Source organism: Pelophylax lessonae (genome assembly GCF_965119305.1).
Source record: "Pelophylax lessonae genome assembly, chromosome: 8".
Lineage (NCBI taxonomy): Eukaryota > Metazoa > Chordata > Amphibia > Anura > Ranidae > Pelophylax > Pelophylax lessonae.
The window spans coordinates 112028581-112047771 of NC_138775.1; the positions used below are offsets into that span (position 1 = coordinate 112028581).

A 19191-nucleotide genomic window follows, 5' to 3' on the forward strand; every position below is an offset into this window, starting at 1 on the left:
CCACCCTCGGAGCCACTTGCGAATGACTCTCCTGAAAGCCTTGGAAATGTTACCTCTTCATCCTCCTCCTCCTCCTCCTCATCCTGTGCCACATCCTCTTCCATCATCGCCCGAATCGTTTTTTGAAGGAGGCATAGAAGTGGGATAGTTAAGCTGACAATGGCGTCATCGGCACTGGCCATGTTGGTGGAGTACTCAAAACAGCGCAACAAGGCACACAGGTCTCGCATGGAGGCCCAGTTATTGGTGGTGAAGTGGTGCTGTTCCGCAGAGCGACTCACGCATGTGTGCTGCAGCTGAAACTCCTCTATGGCCTGCTGCTGCTCGCACAGTCTTTCCAGCATGTGCAAGGTGGAGTTCCACCTTGTGGGCACGTCACATATGAGGCGGTGAGCGGGAAGGCCAAAGTTACGCTGCAGCGCTGACAGGCGAGCAGCAGCAGGGTGAGAACGCCGAAAGTGCGCACAGACGGCCCGCACTTTCTGCAGCAGCTCTGACATATCGGGGTAGTTTTTAAGGAACCTCTGCACCACCAAATTCAGCACATGCGCCAGGCAAGGGATGTGCGTCAAACCGGCTAGGCCCAGAGCTGCTATGAGATTTCGCCCGTTATCGCACACCACCAGGCCGGGCTTGAGGCTCGCTGGCAGCAACCACTCATTTGTCTGCTGTTCCATGCTCCTCCACAACTCCTGCGAGGTGTGTGGTTTTTCCTCCAAACAGTTAAGTTTTAAAACTGCCTGCTGTCGTTTACCCCTGGCTGTGCTGAAGTTGGTGGTGAAGGTGTTACCCTGACCGGATGAGGAGGTGGTAGAGGATGAGGAAGCGGAGTAGGAGGAGTTAGGAACAGGAGGCAAACTGAAGCGCCCTGCAATCCTCGGTGGTGGAAGGACATGCGCCAAATTGCTATCCGCCTCAGGCCCATCCGCCACTGCATTTACCCAGTGTGCCGTTAGGGAGATATAATGCCCCTGACCATGCTTACTGGTCCACGTATCGGTAGTTAGGTGGACCTTGGCACAGATGGCGTTGCGCAGTGCACACCTGATTTTGTCACCCACTTGGTTGTGCAGGGAAGGGATGGCTTGCCTGGAAAAGTAGTGGCGGCTGGGCACGACGTACTGTGGGACAGCCACCGACATAAGGCTTTTAAAACTGTGCGTCTCCACCAGACGGAATGACAGCATTTCAAAGGCCAAGAATTTTGAAATGCTGGCATTCAGGGGCAGGGATCGCGGGTGGGTAGGGGGGTACTTCCTCTTCCTCTCAAGTGTTTGGGAGATGGAAAGCTGAACGCTTCCACAGGACATTGTGGAGATGGTTGGTGACCCAGGTGGTGGTGTTGCTGACAGATCGTCTGTTTGCGGGGTGTCAGGTGCCGGTATCACTACAGAGGTGGATGGAGAGGCCGAGACTGCAGCAGAAGAGGAAGCAGGAGGAGCCAGAGACGTTTCTTGGTTTTGAAGGTGTCTACTCCACTGCAGCTCGTGCTTTGCACTTAGATGCCTGATCATGCAGGTTGTGCTCAGGTTGAGAAGGTTTATGCCTCGCTTCAGTCTCTGATTGCACAGGGTGCAAACCACTCGTGTCCTGTCATCAGCACATTTTCTGAAGAACTTCCACGCTAGAGAAACTCCTTTGAGCTGGCTTTGGTGCGCTCGGTCCCTTGCTGCGTTGGGCAGTAGCAGGCGTAGTGTCTAGGGCACGGCCGCTCCGCTTCTGCACCCTGCTCCCTCTTCTGCTGTGCTGGTGGCTCTGTGCGACCACCGCCTCTTCCTCCAAACTACTCAGGTCACCTGCATGACCTTCATTCCATGTGGGGTCAAGGACCTCATCGTCCTCCACATCATCTTCCACCCAGTCTTCGCCCCTGCCCTCCTTGTCGGTCTCCACAATTCTAAGTGCCACAGCAGTTGGCACCTGCGTTTCGTCATCATCGGAGACGTGCTGCGATGGTCCTTCCATGTACTCATCTTGAGAAATAAGTGGTTGCGCTGCACTCAATCTCTTCCACTTCTGGGGCAGGGCTAGGTGGATGGCCCTGGGAAACCCTGATGACAGAGTCATCAAAAAGAAGAGACTGCTGCATGACTTGGGGCTCAGACTGCCTGCCTGATTTGCAAAGGGGGTGAGGTGAAAGACGGTTGGGCAGGTGCCAACTCTGACCTTTCTGCAGTAGACTGGGTGGGAGACAATGTGAAGGAACTGGAGGCACTGTCAGCAACCCAATCTACTATCGCCTGTACTTCTTCTGGCCTCATCACTTCTAGAGGCGCATGATGCCCTACCAAATACTGCTGCAGGTTCTGTCGCCTACTCACACTTGAGGAAGGTGTTTCACTTGTGCGTGTAGCTGGCACAGATCAACCACATCCTCTCCTTGCAACAGGAGCTCTACCAGCAGCACCACGACCCAGGCCACGGCCCCTATTTGACGGTCTCATATTTCTGTAATTTATGATCTTGCCCTAGAAAGGTGTTTATTGAATAGCGGAACAAAACAACAACAGTATCGCACGGGTGTATCTCACAGTCAAATATGCAAACTATGCCGCAATTTAATTTTTTTTACCCCAAAAGGGTGTATATTGAATAGCGGAATAGAAAAAAGGATAAAAAACGGTGTATCTCACACGTACAAACACAGACTAGGCCCTGATTACAATTTTTTGTACCCTAAAGGGAGGATGAGGAAGAGGAGTAGGAGGAGTTCGGAACAGGAGGCAAACTGAAGCGCCCTGCAATCCTTGGCGGTGGAAGGAGATGCGCCAAACAAATTTAGAAGGTGTATCTCACACGTACCAATACAGACTATGCCGTAATTAAATTTTTTAAACTCCAAAAGGGCGTATATTGAATAGCGGAATAGGAAAAAAAATGTTAAAACGGTGTATCTCACACGTACAAACACAGACTAGGCCCCGATTACAATTTTTTGTACCCTAAAGACAGGATGAGGAAGAGGAGTAGGAGGAGTTCGGAACAGGAGGCAAACTGAAGCTCCCTACAATCCTTGGCAGTGGAAGGAGATGTGCCAAACAAATTTAGAAGGTGTATCTCACACATACCGATACAGACTATGCCGTAATTTAATTTTTTACACTCCAAAAGGGTGTATATTGAATAGCGGAATAGGAAAAATTTTATAAAACGGTGTATCTCACACGTACAAACACAGACTAGGCCCCGATTACAATTTTTTGTACCCTAAAGGCAGGATGAGGAAGAGGAGTAGGAGGAGTTCAGAACAGGAGGCAAACTGAAGCGCCCTGCAATCCTCGGCGGTGGAAGGAGATGCGCCAAACAAATTTAAAAAGGTGTATCTCACATGTACCGATACAGACTATGCCGTAATTGAATTTTTTACATTCAAACAGGGTGTATATTGAATAGCGGAATAGAAAAAATTTTACAAAACGGTGTATCTCACACGTACAAACACAGACTAGGCCCCGATTACAATTTTTTGTACCCTAAAGGCAGGATGAGGATGAGGAGTAGGAGGAGGTCCGAACAGGAGGCAAACTGAAGCACCCTGCAATCCTCAGCGGTGGAAGATGCGCCCCCAAAATTTGGAAGGTTTATCTCACACGTACCGATACAGACTATCCCGCAATTTATTTGTTTTTACCCCAAAGGTGTAGATTGAATAGCGGAATAGAAAATATGATATCAAAAGGTGTATGTATCTCACACGTACAGAACCAGACTAGCCCCCCCGATTACTATTTTTTGTACCCCCAAAGGCAGGATGAGGAGTAGGAGGAGTTCGGAACAGGCAGGAGGCACACTGAAGCACCTTGCAATCCTCGGCGGTATGAGATGCGCCCCAAAAATTGGAAAGGTGTATCTCACATGTACCGATACAGACTATCCCGCAATTTAATTGTTTTTAACCCAAGGGTGTAGATTGAATAGCGGAATAGAAAATATCATATCAAAAGGTGTATGTATCTCACACGTACAGAACCAGACTAGGCCCCGATTACTATTTTCTGTACCCCCAAAGGCAGGATGAGGAGTAGGAGGAGTTCGGAACAGGCAGGAGGCACACTGAAGCACCCTGCAATCCTCGGCGGTATGAGATGCGCCCCAAAAATTGGAAAGGTGTATCTCACACGTACCGATACAGACTATCCCGCAATTTAATTGTTTTTACCCCAAAGGTGTAGATTGAATAGCGGAATAGAAAATATGATATGAAAAGGTGTATGTATATCACACGTACAGAACCAGACTAGGCCCCGATTACTATTTTTTGTACCCCCAAAGGCAGGATGAGGAGTAAGAGGAGTTCGGAATAGGCAGGAGGCACACTGAAGCACCCTGCAATCCTCGGCGGTATGAGATGCGCCCCAAAAATTGGAAAGGTGTATCTCACACGTACCGATACAGACTATCCCTCAATTTAATTGTTTTTACCCCAAGGGTGTAGATTGAATAGCGAAATAGAGAGTATGATATCAAAAGGTGTATGTATCTCACACGTACAGACCCACACTAGGCCCCGATTACTATTTTATGTACCCCCAAAGGCAGGATGAGGAGTAGGAGGAGTTCGGAAAACAGGCAGGAGGCACACTGAAGCACCCTGCAATCCTCTGCGGTATGAGATGCGCCCCAAAAATTGGAAAGGTGTATCTCACACGTACCGATACAGACTATCCCGCAATTTAATTGTTTTTACCCCAAAGGTGTAGATTGAATAGCGGAATAGAAAATATGATATCAAAAGGTGTATGTATCTCACACATACAGAACCAGACTAGGCCCCGATTACTATTTTTTGTACCCCCAAAGGCAGGATGAGGAGTAGGAGGAGTTCGGAACAGGCAGGAGGCATACTGAAGCACCCTGCAATCCTCGGCGGTATGAGATGCGCCCCAAAAATTGGAAAGGTGTATCTCACACGTACCGATACAAACTATCCCGCAATTTAATTGTTTTTACCCCAAGGGTATAGATTGAATAGCGGAATAGAAAATATGATATCAAAAGGTGTATGTATCTCACACGTACAGACCCACACTAGGCCCCGATTATTATTTTTTGTACCCCAAAAGGCAGGATGAGGAGTAGGAGGAGTTCGGAACAGGCAGGAGGCACACTGAAGCACCCTGCAATCCTCGGCGGTATGAGATGCGCCCCAAAAATTTGAAAGGTGTATCTCACACGTGCCGATACAGACTATCCCGCAATTTAATTGTTTTTACCCCAAATGAGTAGATTGAATAGCGGAATAGAAAATATGATATCAAAAGGTGTATGTATCTCACACGTACAGAACCAGACTAGGCCCCGATTACTATTTTTTGGACCCCCAAAGGCAGGATGAGGAGTAGGAGGAGTTCAGAACAGGCAGGAGGCACACTGAAGCACCCTGCAATCCTCGGCGGTATGAGATGCGCCCCAAAAATTGGAAAGGTGTATCTCACACGTACCGATACAGACTATCCCGCAATTTAATTGTTTTTACCCCAAGGGTGTAGATTGAATAGCGGAATAGAAAATATGATATAAAATTGGTGATTTTTCGATAGCACATGTGAACACAGCAGTGTCTTATATCAGTCAGCTCTGCTGCAGGCTATGAAGGGAAAAAAAAAAGAAAATTCCCCTTTTAAGTTTGTAATTTTTAAATAGATTAGTACAGACTATGCCACAATTTAATTTTTTTAACCCAAAAGGGTGTATATTGAATAGTGGAATAGAAAAAAGTGTATAAATTTTAAAATCACTCAATAATAGCACATGTGAACACAGCAGTGTATGATCACAGTCAGCAGCACTGAAGGAAAAATGCTGCACACAACTGACTGATAAAAAATATTTTTTTCTCCCTCCTCCTCAGCGGGCAAAAAGATTGTGTTCACACCACCCCACACACAGCAAAATCGATGTAGAACACTGACCCTGCCTATTCTCCAGCCTCGCCCTAAAATGATCGATAAGATCGGTCACTGCCGGCACTGCAAACCCCCCACACAGCAAAATCGATGTAGAACACTGACCCTGCCTATCTCCAGCCTCGCCCTAAAATGCCCTAACAACTCACCCTGCCTGCAGCACTCCAACCTGTCCCTGAATTATTTTCGGACACAATATAATTTTTGACTGTCTGTCCCTAATCAGCAGCCAGCACATATGATGTGTGCTCTGTCCCTGTACTACAGCAGAATGACGCATCGGCGCTCGGTCTCGAACTTATAAAGACTTGGTCACACGCTTCAGATGGCCAATCACAGCTACTAATACATTTGTAGGCATGGCTGGGATGGCTTAAGGCACACCAGTTAAACGCTAGTTGATTGGCTGTTAAAAGCCTGCCATTAAAAGCGCACCATTACATACAAACCCGGAAAAAAATGACCGAACACGGATTTCGGGTAACAAAAATCCAATTATTCGGTACGAACACGAATAATACAGTCCGTGTTTGCTCAACACTACTTTCGACCCTTTTATTGTTTTAATTCTCTGTTCTGGATATATTGTTGACAACATATTTTAAGTACCACTGTACATCATTAATATCTTGATGTTTTTAAAAGCTTTTTGTGTTCTGATGTAATTCATATTTTGTATCTGTTTATTTCTCTAATAAACTATTTTCAATTGAAAAAAAAAAAAAGCAGTATGCACATAAATGATTAAGTAAATAATTTGGTCAATCACAGTTCGCTAGGCTATAGCATCAAAGAATAGAATTCTATGCAGCTAAATTAGAGTAAACCTGGTAATCCACAAAATCAGCAATATGAAATGGCGTTAGAAAACCGTAACAGCAATGATAATCAATGCTATGATAACCTCGTCTGTCAACAGTAGGCTATATCAACTTTACAGTACATTCTGTAAGAATTAAATGTGCTTGCTTCAGGGTGTTTTTTTTACTTGTGTACATTTATTGTAATTTAGTAATGCATGGTTTACAATAAACTATAGTGATAAACAGTTTCTTAATAAGCAGATTGTAACATTTTAGTGTAGTTAAAATGATGAGATGCAAATTAATGATTGTTTTTATGTGCTATTGATTCTTGCTGCTTTCCAAAATCCACAGTGTTTGGCCTTGATTCTGTTTAAAAAGCAGTGTAATTATTGTACTAGGCATGGACATGGCAAACTGCATAGGTAGATATTTTACTGGAAAGGAAGGGGCCTCATAGTGTGTATTTAAATGAAACAATGCAATCCCTATTGCTGGGACTGAGAGGACACTGTTGACATTAACTTGTTGCTTCTATCAGAGACTGAGCATAGGGACTGGCTATATAACTAGCAGCATTATTTACTGCATGCAGATTTTACTAGAACTGTACCTGTGCAACACCATAAAGACTGGGCTCAAATGCTAGCTTGCTAAATATTTAAGTCTAAAGACTGCTCAGTCAGACAGCTGCTTCACTAGAACTTTACCTATTGTCTATAGTAAGTGGTACCTCTTTCGGGAGTTTTAAGTTTCATAACTGCCATTCAACAAAGACATAACAATAGCATAATTTTTGATATTAAATCCAAAAACAAAAATGCAACATCTTGCAGCTTAAAAATGTTGGCTGCATTCATTTTCTTGGGGCTTTTTTCCTTTATTTTCACCTCATTATTTAACCAGTAACACAATTTCTGTCACGGGTGTCTCCACTCCGGATGGAGGAGCAAAAGAGACCATAATAAGCACCCCTGATAGTAGTAAATGGTATTTGTCAACCCCCTAACTGCCACTTTTGCTGGACAGTTTGATCTGTCAATGGTAGTTGGTAAGCTGAAATATAATTTATTTCTTTATTTTGGATTTAATACCACTTTAAGTTGGCAAAAGAATACAATGAATAGTTAACTTACCTGTTGGTGGTGCTCAATGCCCATGCTGATTGTATTCACAAGAATAGCTATCATGATTCCCCGGTTGAAGTATTTACTATCTACTATGCCCCTGAGTTTTACACGAATTTCTACACAAAGCCGTTCACAAATGCCTTCTTCGCTATCTTCCTCTCCCTCTTTGTCAAGTTCTGATGTGCTTCCACAGCTCCCTGTTTCACTGTTTTGCCCTTGTGTCCCTTCTATACTGGACCTGTTGCTGTCTGGAGTAGATAACTTCCGTCCATCATCCCATTTAGCTTTGGTACATTGAGGACAGTTTGAAAGATCAGAGGTAAGTGTGATCGCTATAGGCTGTACAATTGCATGAGGAGTATATTCCAACTGGCTGTGCTTCTGACATACCCCTAGGAAAACAAAAGAGGAGACTATATTTATAAGTAGCCTAAAGGTTAAGTCAACCCAAACACTGATATTTTATATATTTAATGCCAACTGAGAAACAAAGGTTTTTAATATCTCTCGGTGAATTCATCTAGAAAAACTCCCTGCTGTTGTTGCTGTTGTAAATCTGTCCCTGTATATAGTGGTTGTAAAGATAGAAGTTTTTTTACTTTAATCCATTTTATGAATTAAGGTAAAAAAAACTTCTGCGTGCAGCTATCCCTCCCCCCCCCCCCTCTTTCCTGAGCCTCCCTTTTACTTATCCCAATCTCGATCCAGCTCTTTGTCTGAGAGTAACGGCTCTCTCTGTTCTCTCCCTCTTCACAGGACAGGATGATAGCAGTGGGAGCCATCAACCTTTGCCACTGTCATTTTAGTCCTGTGAGGAGAGAGTGTGAGTGGGACCGACCCACACAGTCTGTGTCAATAGAAGCAGACAGTGTAGCTTGGGATTGAGCCCACAGGTGTGCCACCATAGGAAGCAACTATCGCCAGCAGAGGAACCGAGAAGAGGAGGATCAGGGCTACTACTGGATGATACCATTGCACATAACAGGTAAGTATACATGTTTGTTATAAAAAAAATATATATAAGTTAGGTTTACAATCACTTTAAGTTTAAATTATGCCAAGCAAAGCAATGTTGCATTGTTGCATTCTCAAGGATTTAAAATATATGAAGACTTTAACAGCAAGAGTCCACACATAGATCAGGCTACCCAAGACTTTTCAGCAGTGAGTGACATGAGCTGTAACTGAACTGGACATCCATTGTGTTGTTAATTTTACATACAGTATGTGCTGCATAGAAAACCTGCAGCCCTTGAACAATCACATCTTCCATTCTGCATAGACAATACAGTGGGGAAAATAATTATTTGATCCCCTGCAGATTTTGTAAGTTTGCCTACTTACAAAGAAATGAAGGGTCTATCATTTTTATCATAAGTGTATTTTAAATGATAGAGACAGAATATCAACCAAAAATGCTATAAATTAAGTTGCAGTTCAGTGAGTAAAATAAGTATTTGATCCCCAAGCAAAACAAAACGTATTACTTGGTGGAGAAACACTTGTTGGCAAGCACAGAGGTAAGACGTTTCTTGTAGCTGGTGACCAGGTTTGCACACATCTCAGGAGGGATTTTGGTCCACTCTTCTTTACAGATATTCTCTAAATCCTTAAGGTTTCCTGGCTGTCGCTTGGCAACTCGAAGTTTCAGCTCCCTCCATAAATTTTCTATAGGATTAAAGGTCTGTAAACTGACTAGGCCACTCCATGACCTTAATGTGCTTCTTCCTAAGCCACTCTTTTGTTGCCTTGGTGGTATATTTTAGTCATTCAAAAAAAAAAAAAGGGTGGAGGGGGGCGTGGCTGCTAGCGCGGAAGATGGCTGCTTGTTAAGCTAGCTCCGCACGGCCACCCAGGACAAACGCCGCTACTCGGGCACACAAAGCCTCTACTCACCCCGGACCAGCTCCGTGACCTGCTAGAGAGCGCCCGCAATGACCAGACGGAAGAAGGACACCGGCCAGTCGGGCAAACTTACGGGATTCTTCATCTGCCAAGCCCCCGGACTCTGCCAAAATGGCGGGGGGAACACGAGCGGAGGGCAGCGCGGGAAGCAAGGACCGCCTCCGATCCCCAAACTGCCACATCTCCCGGCCACACCACCTCAACGCCGCATAGTGGGTAATCCTGACAGCGGTCAATCGTCGGGATCACCGTCACCACCTTCTCCATCATCTAGAAGCCCAGTGAAGCACAGACAGCGCAGGGACTCCCCTCCTCCCACACTGCACGAACCAGGTATGGACGTTACATACAACAACCAGGCCTCTGCGGCCTTCAGCCCTACACTTGGGGATCCCTTTGCAGCCTACCCTTCTGGAGGGAACCCTATATCGGAGTCTTCAATGAAGAACATGCTGTACTCCCTGCGTGCGTCTATGCAAGCTGACATGCAGCAGCAAACCAAACAGATCACTAAGGAGATCTCCTCCCTAGGTTCCAGGATAGACCTAGTGGAAAAATCTGTCACCACACATGCTGAATCCATCAATATGATCATTGACAGAACGAACACTCAAACCGAAGAAATCGCCTGGCTGAAAAACAAAGTCGCCGATCTGGAGGATCGGAGTCGGCGCAATAACATAAAACTGCGAGGGGTCTCAGAATCGGTTTCTCCCACACAACTGCTGCAATACGCCATGGATCTGTTTAAACTGCTAGTTCCCACTCTCCCGAACTCTGAGCTCCTGATAGACAGAATCCATCGGCTACCCAAACCCTCCTTTCTGGCGAGTGACATTCCCAGGGACATACTGATGAGGGTACACTTCTTCCATGCTAAAGATTGTATCATGCTTGCCTCCAGACAGGTCAATCATCTCCCAGAGCCGTACAGCACTGTACAATTACTGCCGGACCTGTCCAAGCACACACTTCAGGCTAGGCGCAACCATTCTACAATCACCAAGGCCCTGCGCAACCACCAGGTGCAACACAAGTGGCGCTACCCTGCGACCCTTCTAGTCACACATGAAGGCTCATCTATACCTATTAGATCGTTGGAAGAAGGCCTATCCATACTCCGCAGATGTAACATCCTGCCAGCAGAACAAGTTCCACCTCCATTCTCTCCACCTCTACGTCCCTTGGAAGTGTGGCAAGTGGCATCCCGCAAGAGGTCATCCAGGTCGCCCTCAGCACACTCTAGCCCTAACAACAACTAAGGCATCACATATTTTGTCCTAGGCCATGGATAGTGCATCTATCTGGCCTCCTGCCGTTTCTTTGGCAGAAAGTTCCGCTCTCGGACTGCCAAGACAGTCCATTTCTTAAGTTGTTTGCTCCCTTTCACCCTAATCCTCTTTCTTCCTTCTCCCGCTCTCACCTCCCTGGACAGTAAGGTACATCACTTGTGGACATATATTTTGCTCTGAGTACCCGAAGTTCAGCATCGCGGAACTATATGACCTCCAATGACCATTAAGGTGATATCCATTAACGCCAACGGCTAAAAGACGCTCCCTGTGGAAAGAGGCAACTTCCCGGAAAGCTGACATACTAGCTGTACAGGAAACACACTTTCAGGCCAACAACCAGCCTCGCTGTACCCACAAAAACTTCCCACAGACCCTGTTTGCTTCCTGTGATGACAAAAAGCGGGGTGTGATGCTAGCGTTCAGAGACTCTTTGGCGGTCACTATCCACAAAACGGTACTGGATCCTGAAGGCAGGTTTATCATCACTACTTGTGACATCAATGGAATGCCACTGACTCTGTGTGTAATCTATGCACCGAACTCACACTAATTTCGTTTTCTGAAGAAAATTCTTCCACAAGTATACAATGTTAAATATGGTCATTTATTGCTGTGTGGGGACTTCAACGATGTTGTCGACCCTGGGTTGGACTCCTCGGTGTCCCCCCGGGATCGACAACAGTCCCTAGGGTCCCTTCTCCATAGCGAGAAGCTGTATGATGTTTGGAGGTGTCACCATGCCGCGGAAAGGGACTATTCCTTTTTCTCGCCCAGGCACAAATCCTATTCCAGGATAGATTTGTTTTGTGTAGATCTGTTTTTACTGAACAAGGCGACTTCCTCTGCGATTGCTGACATCACTTGGTCCGACCATGCGGTGGTGGAACTAACCATAGAGGAATCCGCCAAGTTCTCCCCTGCACACATCTGGCGATGTGATTCCCGTGTATTACAAGATGAAGGGTGCCGCACTAGGCTGACCAAGGAAATACAAGAATTTCTTACTATTAATGAGCCCTCTGTCTCTGACCCGTGGGTGCTGTGGGGTGCACTCAAGGCCTTCGTTAGAGGGGTGTGCATCCAGCAGCAGTCGCGGCTTCGGAGACAGAGGAGAGACAAGATCACATCCCTAACGAAAGAAAAAAAGGATATAGCCCTGGGACTTTAAATGAGGTGTACACAAATGGTCAATTGTAATGGGGTAGATATAGTAGCAAATTTATTAAGCATAAAAAACATCAACATATGTGCAAATGCATGTGCCAATACAGACATAATTACAGTATATGATAAAGGACATGATGGTTGGTATACATGCGTGCGCAGATCAGTAATGACATTCAATGGTGAACTGGATGCATCTTTCTAACTCAACGCGTTTAGTGAGTCAATCGCTCACTCTTCAGGAGTAGATGCGTACAAGTATATCTAAAAAATACATAATATCAGTTTTTGAAAAAAAAAAAGGCAAATAAAGAATGGAAACTTGGGGAGAGCCCTATGTAGGAAAAAACCATACTTACAAATTGGCTGAGCCAGTGTACAAGAGGACAAAGCAAACGTCTGGTGGTGACCAAGGCGTGTTTTAGTCATTGTCGTGCTGGAAGACCTATCCACGACCCATCTTCAGTGTTCTGGCTGAGGGAAGAAGGTTCTCATCAAAGATTTTACAATACATGGCCCTGTCCATTGACCCTCAAGTCAGACCTGTACCTTTAGCAGAGAAACAGCCCCAAAGCATCATGTTTCCACCTCCGTGCTTGACTGTAGGGATGGTGTTCTTAGGGTCAAAGTCAGCCTTTTTCTTACTCCAAACATGGCGAGTCGAGTTAATTCCAAAGAGCTCAATTTTGGTCTCATCTGACCACAGCACTTGCTCCCAAACCTTCTCTGAGTCACTTAAATGTTCATCGGCATTGGCTGTACATGTGCCCTCTTAAGGAGGGAGACTTACTGGGTTTGGAGGAAGAAAAATGCTGACTATCAACCTAAGAACACCATCCCTACAGTGAGTCACGGAGGTGAAAACATTATGCTTTGGGGCTGTTTCTCTGTTAAAGGTACAGACCGACTTTGCCATATTGAGGGGTCATGTATTGTAAAACCTTGGATGAAAACCTTCTTCCCTCAGCCAGAACACTGAAGAAGGGTCATAAAATGGGTCTTTCGGCATGCCAATAACCCAAAACATACTGACAAGGCAACAAAGGAGTGTCTCAAGAAGAAGCACATTAAGGTCATGGAGTGGCCAAGCCAGTCTCCAGATCGTAATTCAATAGATCATTTATGGAGGGAGCTGATAATTTATAGCATTTGCTTTATGTGTTTTTCTGGATTTTTGGTTGATATTCTGTCTCTATTATTTAAAATACACTTATGAAAGAAATTATAGACCCTTAATTTCTTTGTAAGTGGGCAAACTTCCAAAATCTGCAGGGGATCAAAAAATTATTTTCCCCACTGTAAGTGCGCAACTGTTAATTAGGAAAGCCATGACAACATACATACATTTCGATTATTGACAGACATGGTAAAAAAAGCCTTTCTGCAGAAAATCTGTATGGTTATGGGCAATAGGAAACTCCCTGTATTGGTAACCTCAGGTTGAGTACCTGAGGATCCAGTGAAGAGTACTTATTGCTGGATCCACATGAGATCATAACAATCCTGTTGGATTTTCAGCAACTCAGCCTATACACAAGAATGTAGTAGATTGTTCAAATGGCTCCTAAAGCCGAATGTAGAATTCTCTAGTATGCTAGGAGTGTAGATAGGGTTTTTTTTTTGTTTAAAGCAGGTAAATTTGTGCAGGCTTGGCTGACAACCAAGCCTGTCTGTATTTTTCCTGGGTTGGGCATAGATCCAGGGAGAGCTGGATGACTCACAGGTAGCATTACTGAGACCTCTACTTTGTAAACTTACTGGAAACTTCCAGAAGAATGGGAGGGGAGGTAAGGTGGAGCTGCCTGGAGTATTCTGAGGGCCCTGAATGATCCCCAACCGGTTGGCAGAGGGCAGGCCCCCTCAAATACTCTGGGTCAGCCCAGCTGGGAAAGAGTATGTTCAGGTGGAAGTTGGAGATGGAGTGTTAGGCTGTCATGGCCTTTGAGGGAGCTCCCCAGTTTGGGGGATGACCTTGGGCCTAGGCCCAGGTATGGTTAGGACCCTCTCAAGACACCCTGAGGTGTCCTGGCCAGGAGGCATGAGAGCAAGGAGAGGACAGCAGGAGAACACTGCCAGGCAAGTCTAGGAGTAACAGAAACAGTCAAGAGGGCTGTTGAGTGAAACACAGTCAGGAGGACTGGGAGGCATGCCTGAAAGGACTTGGATGGAGCAGTCTGGGATGGGTGCAGTCATGAGGACTGTGGTGGCATGGGCAGTGCCTGAAGAGGTGGTACTGGGAGCAGTAGCGACAGATATGACTAGTACTAAAAACTTCAATTTTTGCTTCACCATGCCCTTTGCAAGCAGTCCCTGCTTGCAAAGGGCATTTGTCCAGACCCAGAGATTGTGCTGAGTCTGCAACCTGAGCTAGCTGTTTCTGGGAGTGGTAGTCTGCAAGAAAGTGTGTGCTTGAGGTAGAAGAGGACAGAATGCATATACTGGAATGTAAATAGTTCAAGTCCCTACAGAGTTTTATCGATCAAATGGGCATCCCATATGCACCCTTCCCCATCCAAGTTCAGTTCCCTTAAATAAAAAAACAAAACAAACAAAGCTGCAAAGATTGCATCTTGTCTCTGAGTGACTGAAAATTCATGTGCCTGGCTGTGCATGGTGGGAGACGACCACATTCACCAGCGGCCCCTATGGGGGTAGTGCTACATGAAGTTTACAGAAACATTTAAATATGTGTTAGAAAAACATTTATTGGCCTAAATGTTTCCTGCCAAAGGATTTGTAATTTTGGACAGCAAGGCCTGAGAGTTATGCTGGCATGACAGATAGCAAAGTTTGGTGGGGGACCTTACTTTTTTCTTTTACTTTAATTTTATTACATTTTTAAAGAAATTACAAGTAAAAGTAAACTTTTTCGTATTCAAAAGTCTGTGCAAAAATAGGAACAAATACAGAAGCAGTTCCTCTCTGCAAATGTGTAACATTCAGCAATAACGTAGGAGTAAAGGACCATTGGTCCTAAGCATTATCGTATCAGTTTATATTTAATTAACAGAACCTTGCCTGGAGATGTGATCCACTTTATTTTGTGAAAAAGATTTTCAACTAGGGGCCCTTAAGCTATAGAGAGCAATGTAGTCGTCCAAAGGACCAAAAAAAAAGTACCAAACTTGCTCGAGAGTGTGGTGGAAATGAATGGGGTCTGGCACATAGAAATGAGCTTGGTGTGTGAAGAACTTCACTGCACTGAAAAGTGCACTTGCGGATCTTAATACGTGCCAAGTGCCATTAATCCCTTGTACTGAAAAGTACAATGTACAGCTCTTTTGTATGAAGAAATCTTCGCGCTCGGCGACAAAGAGAGAAACAGGCAAAAGTTGTAACACGGTTGATGTCAATAGAAGTAGTCCTGCTCCAACACGGGACGCTTGTTTATTTACGCTCAGGCAAAAAGGGGTTTACAGGGGGAGGTGGCGTCAACACAACCAATCACAGACATGTATATTTTCAAAAGTAAAATAGAAATGGGAGTGTATGTTAATGGACCAACTGAGCCGTGTGCAAGAGTCTCCAGTCGTTGGGTGCAAAAGGAACCATGCACTATTGCTAACAATGGGACCCACGTATAGGAAAAAGGCTGCCAAACACTATACAATGGAACTAGCGTGGATTCTCATGAACACGGCCACTCCAGTACATACGCATGCACTCCAATCATAACCTGTTAGAGTGAATCCTATATAATATAGTTCATAAAAACCATATTTGATAGTGATTATGCTACTGTTTCAGTAAATGAGAATATATTTGCAAAGGAAAATAGCAGCAGTATGCGGATCAAGCATAAAAGAAAGCTACCAGCCATTATTCCAGAAAAAGGGCAGATACTTATCAAAATGATAATAATTCCACATCACAAACATATCTCCACCAGTGAATACTGGGGCCCTGGCTGGCTGATATACATTTGCGCGATGGAGTTTGCATCGCACTGCCATAGATCGGGACCGGCGTTCGTTTGTTCGCTAGCCGCTCAGAGCACCAGCTGTTCAGGAGATCAGGCGAGTGGTATGCAGTCTCCTTTTTTTTGGAAGGCTTCCACAACTACAGGTCTTTCCTCATTGCTAGTTAAAGCCATATTTACTGTACATAGTGATTACCAGTTAACTGACACTACTGGCATACTGGCAATTTAAATAAAACACTTCCTGAAAAATGTCCACACAAATATTATTAAAATATCGACAACAGCCCCTCCTCTTTTTCATATGCTCCCATGTGTCCCTCGATGAATCTTGATCTTCTTCTACCAGATAAACAGAACAGCTCTTCTCATACAATCCATTTCAAAAAGTTAAAAAGAAAGATAACGGGTCAAAAGGAAACAAATGTTGACATGTAGGTTCCATTCTTCGGGAGGTGACTTTAGAGGGGAGGGGGGGTATGAGATGATGGGACATGTTGATCGTTGGTCTGGCTGGGATCCTTGGCATCTTATGCAGAAGTAGAGTTTCGGGGTGTCTTGTCTCAGCAATAAGTCATCTGCTTGGGCTTGGGTGACTCGGTCAACCAGGCAACAGGATAATTTTACCATGGCATAGAGGAATAGAAAAAAAAACAACATAAGTATATATACTCCTATTTCCTTCAACCAAGATCCAATGGAGAACAAGAAATCCCCAAAACCTCCCAAAGCATTAAAAGGATTCCAACCCTTGCTAGCTATAGCTCTGGCTCTGCCTTGCAGTAAAATTACCTTATCCATATGGGCCAGGACTTTATCACTGGTGTCTGTTATCCAGGTACAACAGTCTTCTCCTCTGAATTCACAGAAACTCCCTCGGAAACTAAAAGATAACCCAATGCCCTTTTCTCCTGCAGTACTAAAGTCTTCATTTGTCTTTGCGCTTGAGTCATTTCCCTTACAGCTTTAACGGTTTCATTGAACATCTCATCCACAATGAACGAGAAATTATTCAGCTGTTTCATGAGCTTGCTCCCCCTCCCAGTCCAAGTTGGGAACCATGCCCATGCCTGATTGTAAGAAGAAAACAGTTATCTGTGTGTCCTGCCTTGCACCCTTGCCCTCCTTCACAATAGCAGATCCTCATGATCAGCGGCAATGTAAGATGTAGGTACAAGCTTCACTGAAGCACACAAACCTTTCTCATTTGGGGGCACTACCTTATAAGCCGCAGAACCACACAAAAGTATTGGGGACCTGTAAACACCGTACCTGAAAAATTTTCCTGACAGTAATATAATAGCTGAGGGATTGCTCCCTTAGTCTGTACATCACAACTGTCCTTCCAGCAGATATAATCCAGTTAAAAAGACCCAGAGTTTCATTGGTGAGATTGACTGTTATACCTGTCACACAGGTTGTGGATCCTATAAATCTATTTCTGGTGCCAAAACTAAGGTTAAAGCACATCTGTGGACTATGTAGTTGTCCTGATACCCAAAATGTATTGGCCAGCAAAGTGCAAGAGTCAAGACTAACATTAGAACTATAACTGATGTTACCCTCTAGAAATGTGTCATTTAATTCTATAGACAAGTGTCTCCTGGTTATTTTCGCAAGTGTCCCATATTTCTTCATGCCAATATGAATGTCATATATGCCATTGCCAGGGTGTAATGGCTAGGTGGGGGTTTGGAGCACACCCAGCAATTAGTTCTGTTTGCCGCCTTAGCCAGCTGAAGGTGAGTTTTAAACAATAGGTTGGGATTCTGTTCATCATTACCTTTTCTAAAATACACTAAGCTAAGAAAATAAATAAAAACGATACTCCTTATTATCATTCATGGATGTAGTTGAGCAGCTTTTTGCAGTGGCTGGCATGGATCCAGTTATCACGTCCCTCAAGCTTCAAAGAAGTCTGCGTTGTCAGCTGAACCTGGTATGGCTGGGAAAACCTCGGCTCCAATCCCGTCCTTTGGTGTTTTTTTCACGGCGACCCAATTACCTGGTTGAATAGAATGGATACTGGTTATTGTGTCAGGGTCTGGGAGAGACTCCTGAACCCTGTGATGGACCTTCTGGAGCTCCCCTTTGCAGGGACTCCATCGTCAGCTGGGAATGTAAGAATGATGACAGCTGCTGAGGAAAGTACAGTCCAGTTTTCAGTTGGCCCCCAAACAACACCTCATAAGGCGATAATTCATGGGGTCATCTAGGGGCATTCCTCATGGAATAAAGAGCGACTAAAAGACTATTTTTAGTATCAGCCATGATTTTTGAGATCTTATTTTTAAGAGTTCTATTCAGCCATTCAACCTTATCGCTACTTTGAGGATGAATCCCTGGTAGATGTGAAGCGCCTTACATACCTCTGCAAAGATCTCACTGGTGCAGTGTGATCCGTGATCTGACTCAATCTTTTCAGGCAGCCCCCAGCGACAAACTATCTCAGACAGAATCTTTTTTTGTGGTGGTAGGGGCATAGGCACTGTGAACAGACCAAACCTCTGGCCACCCTGGAAACATATCCACACAGACCAAGACATGCTCGTAGAATATCAATTTTTGTCAACGTGATAAAGTCTATCTGTATGTGCTGAAAGGGATATTCGGGTTTGGGCGAATGCCTTCTCGGTACCGCTACCATTTTACCTACATTGTACCGTGCGCAAACTAAACAGGTAGCCGTTAAGTTAGTAGCTGCAGTAGTAAAGCCAGGGGCAATCCAATGCTCCTCCACCTGTGCATACATAACCATCTTTGATTGATGCCCAGGGTAATGAGCTGAGTGGGCCATCATTGGAAAAAGTGATCTGGTTAAACACCATTTACCATCCAAACCCCAGATGTCGCCTGGACCCTGTGTAGCCCCCAAAGCCATCCATCTCCTCTTTTCCTGCAATTCCGCTCGGGACTGAAGTCTCTTAAATTCCTATAGCAGTACGTCAGAGGGGATGGCTAGCATCAGGGTCTCTGCCACCGGGCTTAAAGCACGTTTTTTTAGCAACTCTATCTGCCAAGGCATTTTCATTGGCTTCCATAGTCGTCTCAGTAGTATGAGCCTTTACC

General features: G+C 44.9%; 1 protein-coding gene across 1 annotated transcript in view; it reads right to left on the reverse strand.

Annotated features, from left to right (window-relative positions):
* The window catches only part of CACNA1I (calcium voltage-gated channel subunit alpha1 I), a 2042880-nt gene that overhangs the window by 1031768 nt on the left and 991921 nt on the right, over positions 1 to 19191 (reverse strand). Inside the window, exon 8 of the mRNA XM_082266478.1 lies at positions 7846 to 8231. Coding sequence (XP_082122604.1) covers positions 7846 to 8231 — 386 coding nt within the window. The remainder of the gene's footprint in view (positions 1 to 7845; positions 8232 to 19191) is intronic.